General features: G+C 38.1%; 1 protein-coding gene across 18 annotated transcripts in view; it reads left to right on the forward strand.

Annotated features, from left to right (window-relative positions):
• Nucleotides 1-17,685, forward strand: part of JAKMIP1 (janus kinase and microtubule interacting protein 1) — a 180,396-nt gene that overhangs the window by 85,691 nt on the left and 77,020 nt on the right. For 17 of the 18 annotated variants that reach the window (XM_080373440.1, XM_080373438.1, XM_080373442.1 and 14 more), the window contains one exon: nucleotides 3,526-3,799. In XM_080373440.1, coding sequence (XP_080229566.1) covers nucleotides 3,671-3,799 — 129 coding nt within the window. In that variant the 5' untranslated portion in view covers nucleotides 3,526-3,670. Of the gene's footprint in view, nucleotides 1-3,525; nucleotides 3,800-6,881; nucleotides 7,246-17,685 lie in introns of those variants that run through there. The other variant, XM_080373430.1, reaches the window with a different exon arrangement.

The following is a 17,685-nucleotide window of genomic DNA, read 5'->3' on the forward strand; positions in this document are numbered from 1 at the left end:
TGTTCCTCTGTGGGGAAATTCTGCATTTCTTTAAGTGGGATAGGATTTAAAATAACCCTCAAAAGCTCTGCTGTTGTAGAAATAGATCTGTCTCTGTAGGTAACTAGCAAATGGGTATCTAAAATGTGGCTAGTCTATAATAGACTTAGAAAATAACTGATAATTTGTATTTGTATTTTTGTGGCTGGGAAAAGTATTAATTTACATCTTGTAGAGACGCTTTTGCTTTTATCCATTTAGTCATGTTTTATTACATAGAACTGAGAATTGAAGCAGGAAATGTAGGTCATCTGAACCTTGTGAGAGATGCGCCTTGGGCATTGGGAGCTATGAATGCTGTTTCCCATAGTCACTGGTTTATTATCACTGTTTTTATAAACTATAACATAGGAGAACTGGCAGTTACTTCTGAAGTTAACATTGTACCTGCATCCACTGCTTTATGATTGTTGGGTGCTATGATAACAATAACATTTGTATATTATACATATAACATAATAAAATAAAATTTATTTTAAAATTCGTGAACATTCGGAATTGTGTTGTACTAAGAATGTACTTGCGTCTCACGTTCGCAAGCGTAATAAGATCTACAGGTAGCAGGCTCTGCAGTATTATAAGAGAAAAGCTGAAGTAAAATGAAAAAAATGAAAAACACTATTGAAGTGGAGGTGAAGTGTCTAGATGAAGGAGCTTCCCCCTGCCCTGTACCTGTGGTTTTGCTTGGTATTTCAGCTGAGATGACTCATTAACAACTTCACCTTCCAAAAATCATGCTGAAGCTGAATAATGTTGTTCAAGACTTCTGAATCAAGACTGGAATGCTGAACTTTGCATGACACCATTTAGTATATTTTTCTGTGTAATTTGATTCATATTTCTTACTTGACTTTATGGGTGTACTTACTACTCCTGTTGATTACTGTTTACTACTGTAAAACTCACTCTCTAAAGCTATAACTATCCACTTATTTTCACATATTCACTACAGGATCATGTTTAAAGACTCAATATTTCTTTAAATGGAGGGTGGTGGTTTTTTTTCACCAGAAACAATTAAGTTCCTTCTTTTCTTACTTTTAGGTAATCAAAATTCTTTGATGCTACACTTTCCCTTTTTTGCAGTAATTATTTTTTTTTACTGTTATGTTTTATTGATATTTAATATCTAGAAACATCATATAGCAATTTGTGACTTAGTTCTAGACCTTTCTTGCTAAAACTAGGGAAGAGATTGAGGTAGTGATAAAGTACATCCTTTAAATCCATAAAGCAAATAGAAATTTGAAGTTATGACTGGCACACTGTTCAGCTGATTGGTTTTCCAGGTACACATCAAGCACAGTTACCTCACTTTCTTATTTTACTGATGGACAAGCAAACACCTCTATTACTTAAGCGTTCTTTATTCCTAACTGTAATTGAGATGGGGGCAGGAGGGATCCAGTGAGGTTAAAACTCAGTAGCTAGGCCAGTGAGGGCTGTTTTTGGTTTCCTTAACTAAGTTAATCATCTACTGAATTAAATCTTATGTAATCTGAATGCATCAGGAATTTTGTTACTTACTAAGAATTTCAGGAATAGTTCCTCAGTAGTACCCGAATACCCCTGATAGCCTTTGAGAAGAGGAACAATTCCACCATTGTAAATGTTGTGGAGTTACAGATTGGATTTGCATGTCTATGTTTTTTTAGGTTTTCTTTACAAATTGACCAGGCGAATAACACTAGCAACAGATTTTAAATACAGATTTTTCCATACAGTTAAGGGATTTGGATGAAATATACTGATTAAATAGTCTTTAGTTTTAGCCTTTAGCATCACAGAAACTCTATAGATTAATAACATTAAATTCTTTTATGAAGAACAATAATTCCTCAAGTTTCTTCTACTCACTGAAGAGTTGTTTATTTCAGGTTACTGTAAAAATATTGCTGACTTTTCTTGAATAGTTATGTGCTAAATCACCATAGCACTAGTGTTTATTTGTTTTCCAAGATAGGTCTGGTACATAAATAAAATCTAAATTTAATTCAATTTCTGATTTTTTCATAAATTATGTATTAAAAATACTCAATATAATGAATTTAAGGAACAGATTAAATTTTAGTGCATAGGATAAATTGATAATTATTAAGTTTTGAAGGCAAGACACCTGATATGACAAAACAAAACAATGATTTCACTTAAGTTTAGCAAATAGTTTGTATAGGTGGTCTTTTTTCAATTTATTTTTATAAATGAAAGAACTCAATGGAATGTTGTCAAACAGACTGAGGCCTGGTGTCCTGAGTTCTGTTCACTTTTCATCTGATTTGACTTGCCATTTTGAGCAAGACATTTAACTCCTTGGTTTCTGTTTACCAGTCCTTAAAGAGGAGAACAAACCGTAGGTATTTAGTTGAACTCACCAATGGTGTTGTCTGTACGTGCCTGAGGTATTAGCTGTTAACCCTTTAGGGAGTATGTGCTAAAGAGTGCATGTGACTTTACATTCTAATACAATTTCTAAAATAACTCCCAGGCAGAAGTGGGTTGGAAAGAACAACTGATTGTTTGAAGGCAATTTGGTAGCAATTTTCTTGGAATACAATACTCCAAGAATGTAATTCAGTATTAAAGTAGGAACCCCTCTGCCTTGTTGGCAATTTAATGATGAAAATTATGTGGATATTTAAAATGAGCAGAGCATGTGAGTTTGGAAGCTAATTCAGCATTGATAGCATTTGTTGCTCAGTTTGTTCTTGTGGAGCACTAAGTTATTCTTAGAGGCAAGCGGGGGGGGGGGGGGGGAAGCTGCAGATCAAGCTTCTGTAACTACTCATGAAGCAAACTAATCGTGGGATTTCCTAATTATTGGAATTAGGGTTCTTTGTCTGCTATTGATATTCTCCTTGAATATTACATAAAGCTGTTTTAAATAATTGAATACTTACTAAGCTTAGAGGCATGCTGGGGAATGAAAATGAAGTTAAATACCTTCATGTTTTGATTACAGCATTTCAAAGAGTATCAACCTTGAACGTAAGCAGGTTTTAGATATCTTAAGAAGTTTTTTTCCAGTTTTGTGATACCTTTTCCGTATGTTCTGTTGCTGTGAGACTCTGATAATTATGATTTGTAACTGATACATTAAGATGAGAAGTGTGTTCTTCTTACTACAGGAAATAATCTATTTCCCCGAAACACCACCAGCCTCAGTTAATTTATGGTTTTCCGCGTGCCTCTTGGGACTCCTGGGCATGGTCCAAGTCAGATCTTGAATAATAATATGATTTCTGTTTATATGCTATATTCATCAAAACTGTTAAGAGTTTTATTTCTGTGGACAGAAGATTACAATGAATAGGATTTAGAGAAGATGGTGAAATATTGTGTAACTTATTTTCTGAACTATTTATGTCAGTTTGGTACACTATGCAATATACTATATACTACAGGGAAGTTCAGTGTGCTTTAAAACTGGATATTAAGTCTGATGTTTGATTCTGCCTAATTCTGTTCCCACTGCTTTGTTTCTTCTAGGACATGAGAGACAGCTCCCACAATGGCAGAGATTTGTGTGAAAGATTTTGTTGAATGCTACATGACTCTTAAATGCTAAAAGCAGAAGGTGCTAGCTGCTAGCTCAGCGTGGAGCAGAAATTTATTTTAAACTTCAGAAGTAATTATGTCAAAGAAAAGTCGTGCTAAGGGAGAGAAGTCCGACATGGAGATTGAAGCCCTGCAAGCTGCTAATGAGGAGCTACGAACTAAACTAACCAACATCCAGATAGAATTCCAGCAAGAAAAAAGCAAGGTACTTGTCTGTCTATATTTTGTGTTTGTTCTTCTTAATAGCAGCACTGTTTGAAACCAGCAGAGCTTCAGTCTCAAACATTCACTACTAAACTGCATTACCCTTAAAAGAAACACACGACAAAGGAGTGAAATCAGAAGAGCCACTGATGAACTGAAATTGGTGCCAACTATTTTAAATAATGTGCAAAAGGAAATATCCCCAAACATGCAGTCACTGAAATTTGCAGTCACAATGATACAAAAGGCACTAGCTTAGTGTGGCTTAAAGGCAGCAAGGGAGTTTTGTATTTGATCTTAGTACTGAAAACTGTATGTTGTAAAAAGAAGGATCTTCAAAGTGAAACATTGGCACCATATTCAAAGCATGTCGCTTTAAAATACCTATGAAGAATCTAAATTAACTGGAAATCTTCTGTGTAGGAATCCTGATTTGATTTGCTGAGGTTATGTGTGCCGTTGCTCTGAGTTATTCAATGATGCATCCAATTGCTAATGGAACAGATCCATCAGTATTTGTCTTCTAGCACATGTTCAACAGGTACTTGAATCATCAAGAGAACACCTAGGAGAAATTGTTCACTCATGAAGTACATACACATTTACAAAGATTAGCACTTGCTTTTATATACCTCTGTAGCAGTTTAAAATATGGTCAGACCAATAAGCTTATTTCCACTCTATTAGTTCCTTAATCTCAATTAGTGCATTTGACTTGGCACAAGACAGTCCTGGAGATGAATCCATGTGCAGATGGATTTATCTGTGTTTGGTGATATTGTTGTTGCAAAAGTGTCCGAAGACTTACCAGTGGAACTGAAAACAGGTGGTGTTCACTTTATGTAGCACAGCTTTGTTCTAGCCCTCTTTCTTTTTATTCAGGTGTTCCAAATTTTACACTGATAATAATATTCCTGTCTGTTCTAGTTTAACAGCCTTGTGTGATACTCAGCTTTGAATGGTCTTATTTTTTATATTTTAAATTTAAAACAGCAACAACTCTACAAATATAATTTTCAGAATTTATTTCTTATGAAGGAAGAAGAAACAATAAAGCATTAATTCGTGTTTGACTGATACAATAGCTTCACTATATATCAGCCAACTAAATTTGTGTTGCCTTGGAAATTTTTCTTCTTCACAGACTAAAGCAAAAAGTCATATCTCTTATGGGTCAACAGTATTAGTTGAAGAGAAAAAACAGATTTTTATTGTAATTAGCTTCCTCATGCAACCTCCGCTACTCTTGTTTGATATAATGAGAATATATTGCAAAATGAGAGTGGCACAACCTACTTGTGCTTTTTAAAACCACACACCAGTGGCTGATACTCTCTAAAATTGGATTTACCAGCTGATAAATTGTATTATTTCACTGTCATTTTTAGCATCTTGGTACTTCTGTTTGGAAGGAGACTATGAGCCTGATGGCACATCTCATTTACATTAGTACATTTTTCTCTTTACTTATCTTATTTCCTATTTTGTTCTGTATCACTTTTTAGGTAGGAATATAGATATAAATTTTATTATAATTTCTTAATTGCATTTAAAAGAGCCCATAATTGTGAAGTTATCTTATGTCTTGGACAGAAGAATGAATTAGTTTTGAGGTTTTAGATTACTCAGATTCTAAAACAAATTACAGAAAGATTACATGAACCCTAAGAAGAGTTTAGCCCTGATATGCTCCCAAGTTTGATGCTTCACCTGTAATAGTGTCAAGTTTAACTCATGATTCAACTAAGAATAAAGTGTAGTTACAAGACCATGACAGTTGTAGGAACATTTTCTATAACTATTCTGCTTGTTTACCTATATCTACTCTGCCAGTTTGGTTACTTGTTCATCTTTCTGCAGTTTTAGAATTTCGTATTTTCTGGTGTGTTAAGGTTGTCATAGGAGATGCATACGTGTATTGCATGCAGAGAAATGAGTGAGCTCATATATGTACTGTGCAGGCAAACATGAAAGAGGAAATTACAGCCAGAGTGCTCTAAGATCCTACCAAATATACAGTGCAGTCTGTAGTAAACGCTGCGGTATGTTGTAGTGCATTTCTGGGAGGGTGGCAGGGAAGAGTGCTTCAGCCTCTTTCCCTCATCTTTGCTGTGGTGTTTGTTCTAAATCATTTAACTAGAATTGAACTGTGTAGTTTATTTATCGCCATCAGGGCAACAACCTGCTCTCTGTCTGCGCAGCAGTTATATAGGATGCCTTGAGTGACAAGATGAAAAATCTCCATGGCTTTAATTTATTCATCTTTAGACTGTAGCTTAAGAATGAGTAACAAAACCTACAGAAATTATGGCTTAGTATCAGAAAAGTAAAACCTCTGTGCCTAGAGAGTTCTACGAAATTAGATAGCTTTACTGGCACAGAGGTAAGAAAGAGTGCATTGAAGCTGCTAAACATACAGCTCTTATGGCCCATGGGACACAAACTGTATTAGGAAAGGTAACAAACTCTTGTGGGGCCAATTAATTTAATTCTCCTAAATTATTTTGTCCCTCATATATATGCCTACATTAATGATTTATCTGAGGGAGAACCTTCTAACTGATGAGAGAAGTCAGAAATGGAAATTCGTCTTAACGTACTTCTGCCTGCAAAATACTGGTTTCTCGGAAATAAACTTTTACCCAAGAGACATCCAGATTTTGTGCATATTTTCGCAGTTCATTTTGTTTGTTTGAGGTTTTTTGGCATTTTGTTTTTGTTGTTTGTTTGGGGTTTTTTAGCCATTTAAAGAGATTTCTCCTGTCCAATTGTTCCCTTCCATGGTTGTGTGATACCTGATCCAAAATTTATATGTTTGCAGTTCTTTGAATATACATCATTTTGAGGCTTGCTGGTGGCATTATGGGCCTCTGACTTATGAGCGGCTGGATTGATTTATGCTGCCTAAACAGTGCAGCAATAGTTGTGGCCTTGCCTTAGTTCCTTTGTACCATTTCTTGTTTTGGGAACACTTGTCTGATAGGCTTGGGCAGCCTGTTGATATGTAACGTTCTCCTGGAATTGTAGGTTTGCTACCATCTGTGGAGAGCCTGGAGAAGGAAATGCATGAACTGAACAAGGGCTCAAATACTGCCCTCTCTCTGCTGGTGGAAATGTTTGGCTGGAAGACATCCAAAATTTGGATATTAAGTAACAGGAAAAGTTGACAGAAGCACAAAAATTGTACTTATTTTAACATGAATGGAGGCAGGATTTGCTGGAACTGAACCTTGAATTCTGGTGCAGTAAGCAGAAGGAGCTGCAAGCAGAAGGAGCTGCAGTGAATGAGTGTGGCCTTGGCAGTCAAACTCAAGAAAACATGCATTAGCTCAGGTTTTATAAATGCCTGTGCTGCCAACCATGAATCTTTGGGAACAAGTATTACAAAGTAACCGTTTCTACTGAGATGGTTAGCAGACATTAGAAGACAGTCTTCTAATGCTTCAGGTAATACTTTGTTCTTGATAGCAACATGTTAGTGTTTGCTGTCGCTATTGCTCCATCTTCACAGAGTCCTGCTATTGCTTTTAAATATCCATATTCTACTTGCAACTGTACATTTATAGAGTTGAGAACACAACACATCTAGGAGTCGGGATAAATGACATGTTTCAACTCCATTGCCACTGTATCACCTCACAATTTTATAGATTGTTTTTGTAAGTCTCATGCTTCCCCCAGATTTCTTCAGGTTTTTTTGAGCTTTGATGTCAGTTGTTGAATCTGTTTGTAGCAGTGATTCTTTGTAAGTTGAAAAAAACCCCTATTTTTAATATGCCAAATTAAAAAAAAATGAGATAGCATGTCAAACTGTCAAAGCAGCTTTATTTACTGAGGTTTAAAAAAGTTGTATGGAAGAGAGTTATGGCCAATATGTATGGAAGAACTCTAAATACAGCAGTTGATTTGAGAATCCATACATGCTGAATGTACATACAAATGAATGTTCTTAATGTCTGCCACGTGTGGAATAAAAGAATAGTTGGTTAACTTACTGAACTGTAAGGGGTGTGCTGAATAGCAAAGAGGCATTAGGGTATTGTAATTGGGAAGGAAATATGGCAGCCCTCTTGGAGCAGGGAAGTGGATGAAGTACTGGTAGAACCATGTGTGGTAACTCCTGGCACTACTTACTGGGATTAAAAGGAAGCACATCCTTTTGGGTAGGTTGTTTCCTGACAGTAGTTAAAGGACATTTGAATTCAGTTGTTCTCCACACTTGTTATAACAAGATCACTAAAATGAGAGAATTTTGGACATCTGCCAAAAATTGGACAGGAAGTAACAAAGTCATTAATAGTAAATGTGTTGATGTTACTTCAGTCAGAGTTCCAAATTAAGTGACTGAATATGCCAGACATGATAATGCAAATTCTAACCCAGGTAAAACAGATACTGGAGAGGAGTAGACTTGGCAGAGTTTGACTTGATGAACTTAAAGGTCTTTTCCAGTCTAAACAATTCTATGATCAATAAATGGGTATTAAGCAATGATTATTGTTGATTCGGAAGAATCAACAATAAATTATAATAAATAAACCTTTTAGATCATATGTTGGAAGAGGAAGTGATCCTCAGAACTGTAGTAAGGCCTTTAAAATGAATGTACCTTATCAAATTATATATCTAAACTGTCTAAGCTGGTATAAAAGGACAATCACTGGAGATTTCAGAAGTTCCTAGGGCATTCAAACATAGCACAAGGAAAAGAGATAAGTTCCATATATACAGATGTGAACAGAAACATATTTTTTGTGATCCTTTGATATTGTCACATAATCTTGAGAGTTTAGGTTAGAAGATTACCAGAAGTGGAAAAGCTTAAGGCAAAAAAGCTTGCAGTAGCTGTGGTGATTTTTCTATTATTTATTATTTTTTTTTTTAAATATATTTGTTACTGAAATGGGCATGCAAGAAAAGGATATTTATAAAAGTGGACAGAATAAAGAGTCAACATAGGAGATTTTTTCTATGGAGAAGGATCAGTGAGTAAGATGGTAGATAAACAAAGCAGTAGAGGCAGATGGACTGGGAAAATGGTGACTGAGCGTATTGGTTTTGGCTGGGATAGAGTTAATTTTCTTCATAGTAGTTTATTTTTGATTTCTGCTAAAAATAGGGTTGGTAACACAGTGATGTTTTAGTTACTGCTGAGCAGAGCTTACACAGAGCTGAGGCCTTTTCTGCTCCTCGCCCCACCTCACCAGTGAGTGGCTGGGGGGCACACAAAGTCAAGAGGGAACGCAGCCGGGACAGCTGGCCCCAGTTGACCAAAGGGATAATCTATACCATGTGATGTCGTGCTCAGCAGTAAAACTTGGTGGGGGAGGTTTGTGGGACAGCCACTGCTCAGGGTCTGGTTGGGCATTGGTGAGTTGGTGATAAGCAACTGTTCATTTGCATCATCTGGTTTTATTTTCTTCTCTCTTCCCCCTCCCTTACAATTTTTTAAAATTAACATTATTTATCTTTAATTATTAAACTGGTTTTATCTCAACCCATGAGTTTTTTTCTCACTTTTGCCCTTTCAATTCTTCCCCCACCCCACCATGGGGAGCAGAGTGAGTGAGTGGCTGTGTGGTTCTTAGTTGCTAGCTGGGGTTAAACCGTGTAACTGAGCAGTGAGTACGAGTTCCATCAAAGCAATGTCTGGTAAGGTGGAGTCATGTCTGACTGCAGCTTCTGCCACTTCTAAGCTCTTATTAGATGACAACGAGATTTGGAGAAGTGGTTGCCTGAAAGCAGAACAAGGCAAAACAGGTCAAGTTCTTGGACAACTGGAAGTGAAAAAAGCTACATTCAGAAGATGCAATATGATGTTATAGTTCAGAAAGAAGCCAGAAGATTTCCTAGGCCATGGACTAATGGGACCACTGGTCACCACCAATAAAAAAATTAAATCATGCCTGAAGGTTCTCCAGAAGTCTTTCACTATCTTCCTCAAGTTTGAAAGATCTACATTTGCAAGTTTAATACTCCACAGGAAAGTAACTGTATTTATAAAAAAATACAGATTTTTAGCAAGTTTTTTCCCCTGGAATAGTTTAAATTTCATTAATTTTAGCACTGAGATCTTGCAATCCAGTTGATGGAGAATTTATCCTTGACACAGGGAACTCAAATAATTGCCAACCTTTGATGTTGAGCATCTTCATCTTTTTGTCCTGACAGTAGCCTGTTGCACAGTAATTTTCTTTTGCTACAAGATATTATTACTATGCCATGTCACTGCCAAGTAGGAGCTTCACCTGACCAGCAGTTATAAGTCATCCAGTGCACTGAGACTGATTGAGTAGTCTCTGATATGGAGACCGAAGTGTGAGTTTGTGTTTGGGGAGGACACAGATTACTGCTTCTGTTTCCACACAGCTCTCTGCTGTAGCACATCTTTCAGAGACTCAGGTTTTGGGGATGCTTCTCCTTCTTATCCTTGGACACCATACCATATTAAATTTGATTAAAGTAGATTTACAGATCTCCCAGACTAATCTTTTGGACTTGACCTCCTTCCAAGTGGATTTCTGATATGACTGGAGACTGCAAAGCTGATGCCTTTCCAATTTCATTATCAGCCTTTTTTAGCTTGTAACCAGGAAAAGATCAGGCAAACAAAGCTGCTTCACTGGAGGTGACACCTACAGTTTCAATGTGATTGATGCAGATGCCAAATACCTATTCATGGAGAGCTTTCCCAGTGGCCTAGCCACAGCTCAGTAGTCTTCAGATACTCAGTTAAAACCTTGACCCTGGAAGTGGTGGAGGAAGATTGCTAGGAAGGCAACAATACTTTCCTTTTCTAGCCAGCTGTGGGGTGGAAGGTGTGTGCTCAAAGGAAGCATTTCTTTGCTCCCTGGAAAAAAACACAAGAGAAGGAGAAAAGCAAGAATCGTGTAGGATTTACCTGCAAAACTGGAATTTCAGAAGGATATGGCAAGTTGATTTGGTTTGTCTGGTTACAACCTGGTAATACTAGTGTTTCCTTGATAGAATAAATTTAGGTGGCTCTGAACATGGAGCAATGAAACCTTGCGTTACCCTGGACAAGTGCTGTTTCAGAGAACTTTGCAGAAGGTACTCAGGAATATTCAACTTCAGGCCCAGAAAAATGTATTCTTATTAAATTTTGTTGAAATTCTTCAAATTATCGTGGCTGGAACAGACTTAAACTGCATTGGTTACTGTTGGATTTGTGTGTACAGGGGCATATCAAAAAGAGAAGGAAAGAGATAAATTATTACTTTCATTGATTTTGTTATTTTGTCCCATCAGGTCACTGGGAATGAGGTCTGTATTAATAAATGGTTCTTTTCAACACACTTTCCAAAATAGGACATTTGGATTGCTCTGCTCTGTTGCTGGGAAGAAATTTTTCAAGATACTATCTTTTTATATCTATTTCAAGAAATATTTCAAGATATTGCTGTCAATGTTGCTGCAATTCAGTGAAGTCCTATATAGTTGCATAGTATGATAGATAATTCGCCAACTTTTTATTTCTTTTTACTTAAATTTTTACTTAAAGATGATCACTTTGACTTTTAAAAAAGCAAAATTCAGATGTTTATGAGGTATAAAAAAATGCTACTGGATATGTCCTTTCTCTATTAAATATCGGTTCATATTAGACTATGTGATCCTGCTTTTGCATATAAAAAAGTATTGGGAAGCCTTTCTGGTGATGAAAGAATCCCTGTGGAGTTAAACTACAGTGTATAAATCTGCTCAGTATGTGTTTGCAGTGCTAAAAAATGTGTGTTTGAACATGAGTCAGCTATATGCTCTTGGAGCAAGGAAGACCAAAGATATCTTGGGCTGCATTAGGAAAAGTGTTGGCAGCAAGTGGAGGGAGGTAATCCTAGTAGGTAGTAGTAGTAGGTAGTCCTAGCAGGGCTGGACTAGGTGACTTCTAGAGATCCTTTCCAACCTCAGCTATGCTATGACTCTATATTCCCTGATTCCAAGCACAAGCTTAGTACAGTTCAATTAATTGTTGAAAAGCTAGTGTAGATGCAGTTTGTAAATGGAAGACCAGACTTCTTTCCCTTGAAGCATGCAAATATTTAAAAGGTAATTTGTTAGTGTAATTTAAATAGTAGAGTCTCCAAAGTAGTTATGGACAGATACAAGATTTTCTTCTCAGCATGTGGTTTTCATTGTGCTGTACAGCCTGCAATGTAACTGAGCTTTCTAATTTGAAATTGTGTTGCACTAAGCATTGTGGAAGTGTTAAATGCTGCCCAATAATTCCTTCTTGGAATTCATGAGGAAAGGGCTAGGGGATTGAAGAGATGTAGCCAAATAGGGAACTTTCTTAGGAAACTTGTTACTTAACACAAAGAAACAAGCCCCAAACCAACCAAACAAAAAACTTCAAGAATTTTTTCTAAGTTGTTGCAGAGGCTAAAATCTAGGCTGAACTCTGCAAATCACAACAAGTGCTTTGTATCTTGGGTTGCTATTGCAAATATTTGCCCCTTTCCACATTTGGCTATTGTGTTGCTAAAAATGGGATTGGTGTTAGGGCTGCCTTTTTCATAGTGACAGCTTTGGTTGCTTATGTCCACAGCAGTCTTGCTTAAGTGAATAGTTTTTAATGGCATGATCCAGTGCACACTGAAATTTTAATAGAAATTATGCTGTTGGCTGCATGCTGGCTTACACTGCAAGTGTGTAAATTCTGAGCACTGGAGGAAAGCCAATGTCACTCCAGTCTTCAAAAAGAGCTAGAAGGAGGACCCAGGAAACTAAAGGCCAATCAGCCTTGCCTCCATCCCTGGAAAGGTGATGGAACAGCCAAACTGGGAGGTCATCTCAAAGCACGTAGAGGAAAAGAAGGTCTTCAGGAGCAGTCAACATGGATTCACCAAGGTGAAATCATGCCTGACCAACCTAAAAGCCTTTTATGATGGAATGACTGGCTGGGTAGGCAAGGGGAGAGTGGTCAATGTTGTCTTACTTGACCTCAGCAAGGCTTTTGGCACTGTCTCCCATAACACCCTTACAGGTAAGCTCAGGCAGTGTGGGTTAGATGAGTGGACAGCAAGGTGGACTGAGAACTGGCTGAATGGCAGAACTTGGAGAGTTGTGTTCAACTGCGCAGAGTCTGACTGGAGACTTGTAGCTTGTGGTGTTCCCCAGGGTCAGTAGTGGGTCCAGTCCTGTTCAACTTATCCATCAGTGACCTTGATGAAGGGGCAGAGGCACCCTCAGCAAGTTGGCTGATGATACAGAACTGGGAGGAGTGGCTGATACCCCAGAGGCTGCGCTGCCATTCAGCAAGACCTGGAGAGCTGGGCAGAGGAACCTCATGGAGTTCAGCAAAGGCCAGTGTAGGGTCCTGCACCTGGGGAGGGACAACCCCATGCACCAGCACAGGCTGGGGCTGACCTGCTGGAAGGCAGCTCTGAGGAGAAGGGCCTGGGAGTCCTGGTGGGCAGTGAGTTGCCCATGGGCCAGCAGTGTGCCCTGGTGGCCAGGAAGGCCAGTGGCATCCTGGGGGCATTAAGAGAAGCGTGGCCTGTGGGTCAAGGGAGCTGATCCTCCCCCTCTGCTCCACCCTGGTGAGGCCACGTCTGGAGTGCTGTGTCCAGGGCTGGGCTCCCCAGTTCAAGAGGGACAGGGAACTACTGGAGAGGGTCCAGCAGAGGCTATGAAGATGATGAGGGGACTGGAGCATCTCCCTGATGAGGAAAGGCTGCGGGAGCTGGGGCTGTTTAGCCTGGAGGAGAAAAGACCAAGAGGGGATCTTATCAATGTCTACAAATACCTTGAGGGCGAGTGTCAGGAGGCTGGGGACAGGCTCTTTTCAGTGGTGCCCAGGGACAGGGCAAGGGGCAACGGGCACAAACTGAAACATGGGAAGTTCCATCTGAATATGAAGAAGAGCTTCTTTACTTTGGGGGTGACAGAGCACTGGGGCAGCTTGCCCAGAGAGGCTGTGGAGTCTTCTCTGGAGACGTTCAAAACCTGCCTGGACATGATCCTGTGCAAGCTGCTGTAGGAGAACCTGCTTTAGCCGGGGGTTGGACTAGATGATTTCCAGAGGTCCCTTTCAACCCTCACCGTTCTGTGATTCTGTGTGCTTAAATAGGAGTAGAGTTCACATCTTTTTTAGAAAAAGCAAAGTACACAGGCTTTTGTTTGTTTTGAAAGAAAGTTGCTATTGCATTTCAGTTTTGCAATGAACAGTAGCATTTTTTATTTGGCCTCACCTCTAATAACATGCCTTTTTCACAGTTGGTAATAGATTTTTTACCATAACCTGGATTCCTGGTTAAATGCTGTGCAGAAAGTATCCCTCCTGCTCTGCAGGACTTTGACTATTGTGCCACAAATAAAAAACACCTGCATTTAAATCCAAGAGAAAAAAAAAAAAAAAGAAAAAAAAAGATGTAGACCTTGGTAAGTTCTTAACATAACATTTTTATTGGGGCAGTGATTCATTATCACTTGGAAATATGTATGGGTTAATAGGTTATTGTCTTTCAGAAATCTTAATTTTAAAATTGTCATTGACTTCGGTTCATAAAACCAAACTATTGTGTTTGTGTCTCAAGTGTGCAAGGTCCCTAGTCAAAGAAAACAATACAAGATGCAGATATCCTATGATAATATAATTGTATTGTTTCAAAGAAAATCCTTTCAGGCACTGTTCAGACAAGAAAGGGAAGAAGCAATGATGTTTGGCATTATTTTTCCAAGCAGCTATCTTCTGCTTTGGCAACAATACTGTATCAGTGTGCACCGATTATTAAAGATTTAATTTAGAATGGCAGAAAATACCTGTTTTATTGGTGCCCTGATATCCTGCCTGACTTTGTTTCCCTATTGGCTTCATTTCTTGGTTATACTTCATGTTCTGCCTATGAACAGAACAGCTTTCTTCATTAAAATAAAAGTGTGCCGGAAATTAAAAAAAGACAAATTGCTTTAAAGTTTAAGTTCATTTTGAAACTGAGACTTAAGCATATGGGAAAATGCCATGCTACTATTTTCATTCAGTCAGTTGCTCTGGAAGCCAGACGTGTACTGATCCGCATAGTGTGCAGGAGAGGGGGACGGAGGGAGTGCGGTAAGGACAGCTTATGGCTTTCAGGGAAGGCCTATAACAGGCAGATCTAACTTTCCATCTTCTCTGACAAGAAGCACTAACAAGAACAGACTTTTTAAAAAAGGCCTTGAGAATTAGGATACATCTTTTTTACTGGGTCATGAGGAGTGTTAGGCAGTTAAGATGCAGTGTAAAGACAGTTTCTTATTCTTTACATTGCTCTTGCTGAAGCTTTTAAGTAAAATGACTAGCAATATATGGTAATATTAAATTACTCTGAGTGGCTTAATATGTGTTCTCACAGACAGCAGCAGTATGTATAGATGTTGCCTTCCCTCAATTCAGTGAAAGGCAAAAAAAATGGAACAAGCTACACACAATGTCATTTTGTGTAACTCAATACTCCAGACATTTCAGAATCTCTCATATATTAAAAATGTTTTTAGGAAGTTGCATTCATTAATGTGTTGTCTTGAAAACTGCCTTTCAGTTGCATGCTTTATGTACAATATGATTAATTTTAAATTATGATAGTTCTGAAGGCATATTAACCTTTTTTTAATATATGCTATTATACAATGTTTTCCTTTGTCATCGTTACTATGTTTCATTGCTTAGTTTTGTTTCAGTTTTCCTTGCTCATCAGTAAGGAAATAGCTAACAGATTTAAGTAAACAGTGAGTGTTGGCTCATTTGCAAATTTGTCTATAAGCTCATCCACTTGCATTAGTAAATAAGTGAGTAAGTAGCTTAGCTTTGTTTATAGCATCATAGAATGTTTTGGTTTGGAAGGGATCTTTAAAAATCACCTAGTCCATTCCTCATGCTATCAGCAGAGATGGGAGAGTCTTAGACTTTCCTACGGGGTTTGGTACCCTAATGCAAGCACTGAAAATCAGTGCTATCCACTATAGGCTTGGAACTAACTAAATGTCATCCCACCAGAATAAATAACGCATGGATATCTCCTGCAGATAATTTCTGATAGCCAGACTTAGCATTCTGGGAGAAAAAAAAATAAATAAATCTATCTTTCTTCATAAAGATGTATTATCTGAATCATCCTTGAACAGAGTAACAGTATCTGTGCAATAAAATCTGCTTCTGATGGTGTCTGATTCAGAGCTGTTACCTTTCCCATAGCTGTAATTATAGTGCTCTCCCAGGTGGAGGTTAGTCCACAATGCATCTAGAAGATTACATTCATGAAAATGTAGATATTTCCTCCCCCCTCCTGCTCCAGCCTGTTTCCTTTCTGTTTTCATTTTATTTTGTTTTACTTTTAAAAATCTAGGGTAAGCTTGCTTTGGTTAATTCTCAAAGTTAGTGTTGAAAATAACAGGATCGTAACACCTTCTGCACAGGGAAAGTCTGCTGTCCCTGCTGTGTGAAGACTTCAGGTGAACTTCAGACTGGAAATCCTACTGTCAGTGCTGTGGGTTTGATAAGTGATATGTTGGTCTCATTTTATGATCACTCTTAAGTAGTAGTCTTGGTTTCGTTGGATGAGTTATGTCTGAGGCTTTTGAATTAAGATGTCCCATTTTTCCTAAATCAAATGCGCAGAAGTGCCTGTTTAGATCCAACCTGCTTTCAATAAACAAAATTATGAAGGTTTCTGGGCTTTTCTTGCACCAGTATTATTGCTTTTAATTAACCCTTTACTTTTATTTCAACTTTAGAATCCAAAGCCATGTAAAAAGTAATTTGTTTTAATTATACCTTCATAGCAAATGATAGTCTGAACATTAATAGAGATCTCCCATCCTTTCTGCACTAATCTGAGGCAAGTTGCAATTCTGGCTTAGTTTAGCATCAATTACATGCATTGCACAACTACAAATCCCAGCTTTGTATAACATAGATGCAAGCAGTCTAGGAATACCGTGACAGTGACCAGCATCCTGCTGCTCCTCGGTAGCCTCCTTTTACTGTGAAGCAGTGTTTGGTTTGTATGTTTGCATTACCACTCAAGGTTAAAACACAAATCTGTGAAATCTCTGCCTCTGACTTTGCTTTAGATGAGAAGTACATATATAGGGCCCACGTTTTGGCAGTCAGTGTGACAGGGATATTAATGATGTTACTGACACTACACATGATGAAATACATTGTAGCCTTTCTGGTATACTATAATAGAGAAGCAAAAATTTCTCCTTATTTTTTTTTCTTTCTTCTAAATTAATACCTAATCCCACTTGGTACAAGCATTACTTTCCATGCCGCCTGCTGAGCATCATTTTATAATGAGGTTTCATCACAGTGGGTATTCTATAATAAGCTATAAGACCTTTCCCTTACTCCCTCCCCAACCCTTACATTCACTGGCCTATATTTTCTGAGGACTGGGGACAGTGAATAGTCTCTGTGAGTGTCTGGGGACTGTAAGTAGTCTCAGTTTTGGGGTGTGCTGCCTGAGGCCCCTTGAGTAGACCTGATTTTTTCAGAAGGCAAATTCTTTTGGCTTATCTAATAAGGACTTTCCTATTAAAATAGCTAAGAGATTAAGAAATCCAAAATCAATGTATTCCCAGCATACACTCTTCTCTGTTTGATTTGTTTTCTGTCTGCTTGTCAGGTGCAGTAGAGGTGTTATGGATGAGAGTAGTCTGGGGTGGTCGGTGGAGGAAATAAGGAGAGAACTAGATTGGATGCTGCTTGGTTTTATTTATTCCCTAGAACTGTGAGACCTCATTGCCAATTGCATGTCCCAATAGCAGATTTCTGGACACACACATGGCCTTTTCCCAGCCCTGGTTCTCTAGTTGTTTACTGGAGAGAGGGGTGTCAGGTATACAGTCTTTGTTTTTGAATATTGAGGATGAGTTTTTAATAAT

The sequence above is a fragment of the Falco punctatus genome (assembly GCF_963210335.1).
Source record: "Falco punctatus genome assembly, chromosome: 1".
Classification (NCBI taxonomy): Eukaryota; Metazoa; Chordata; class Aves; order Falconiformes; family Falconidae; genus Falco; species Falco punctatus.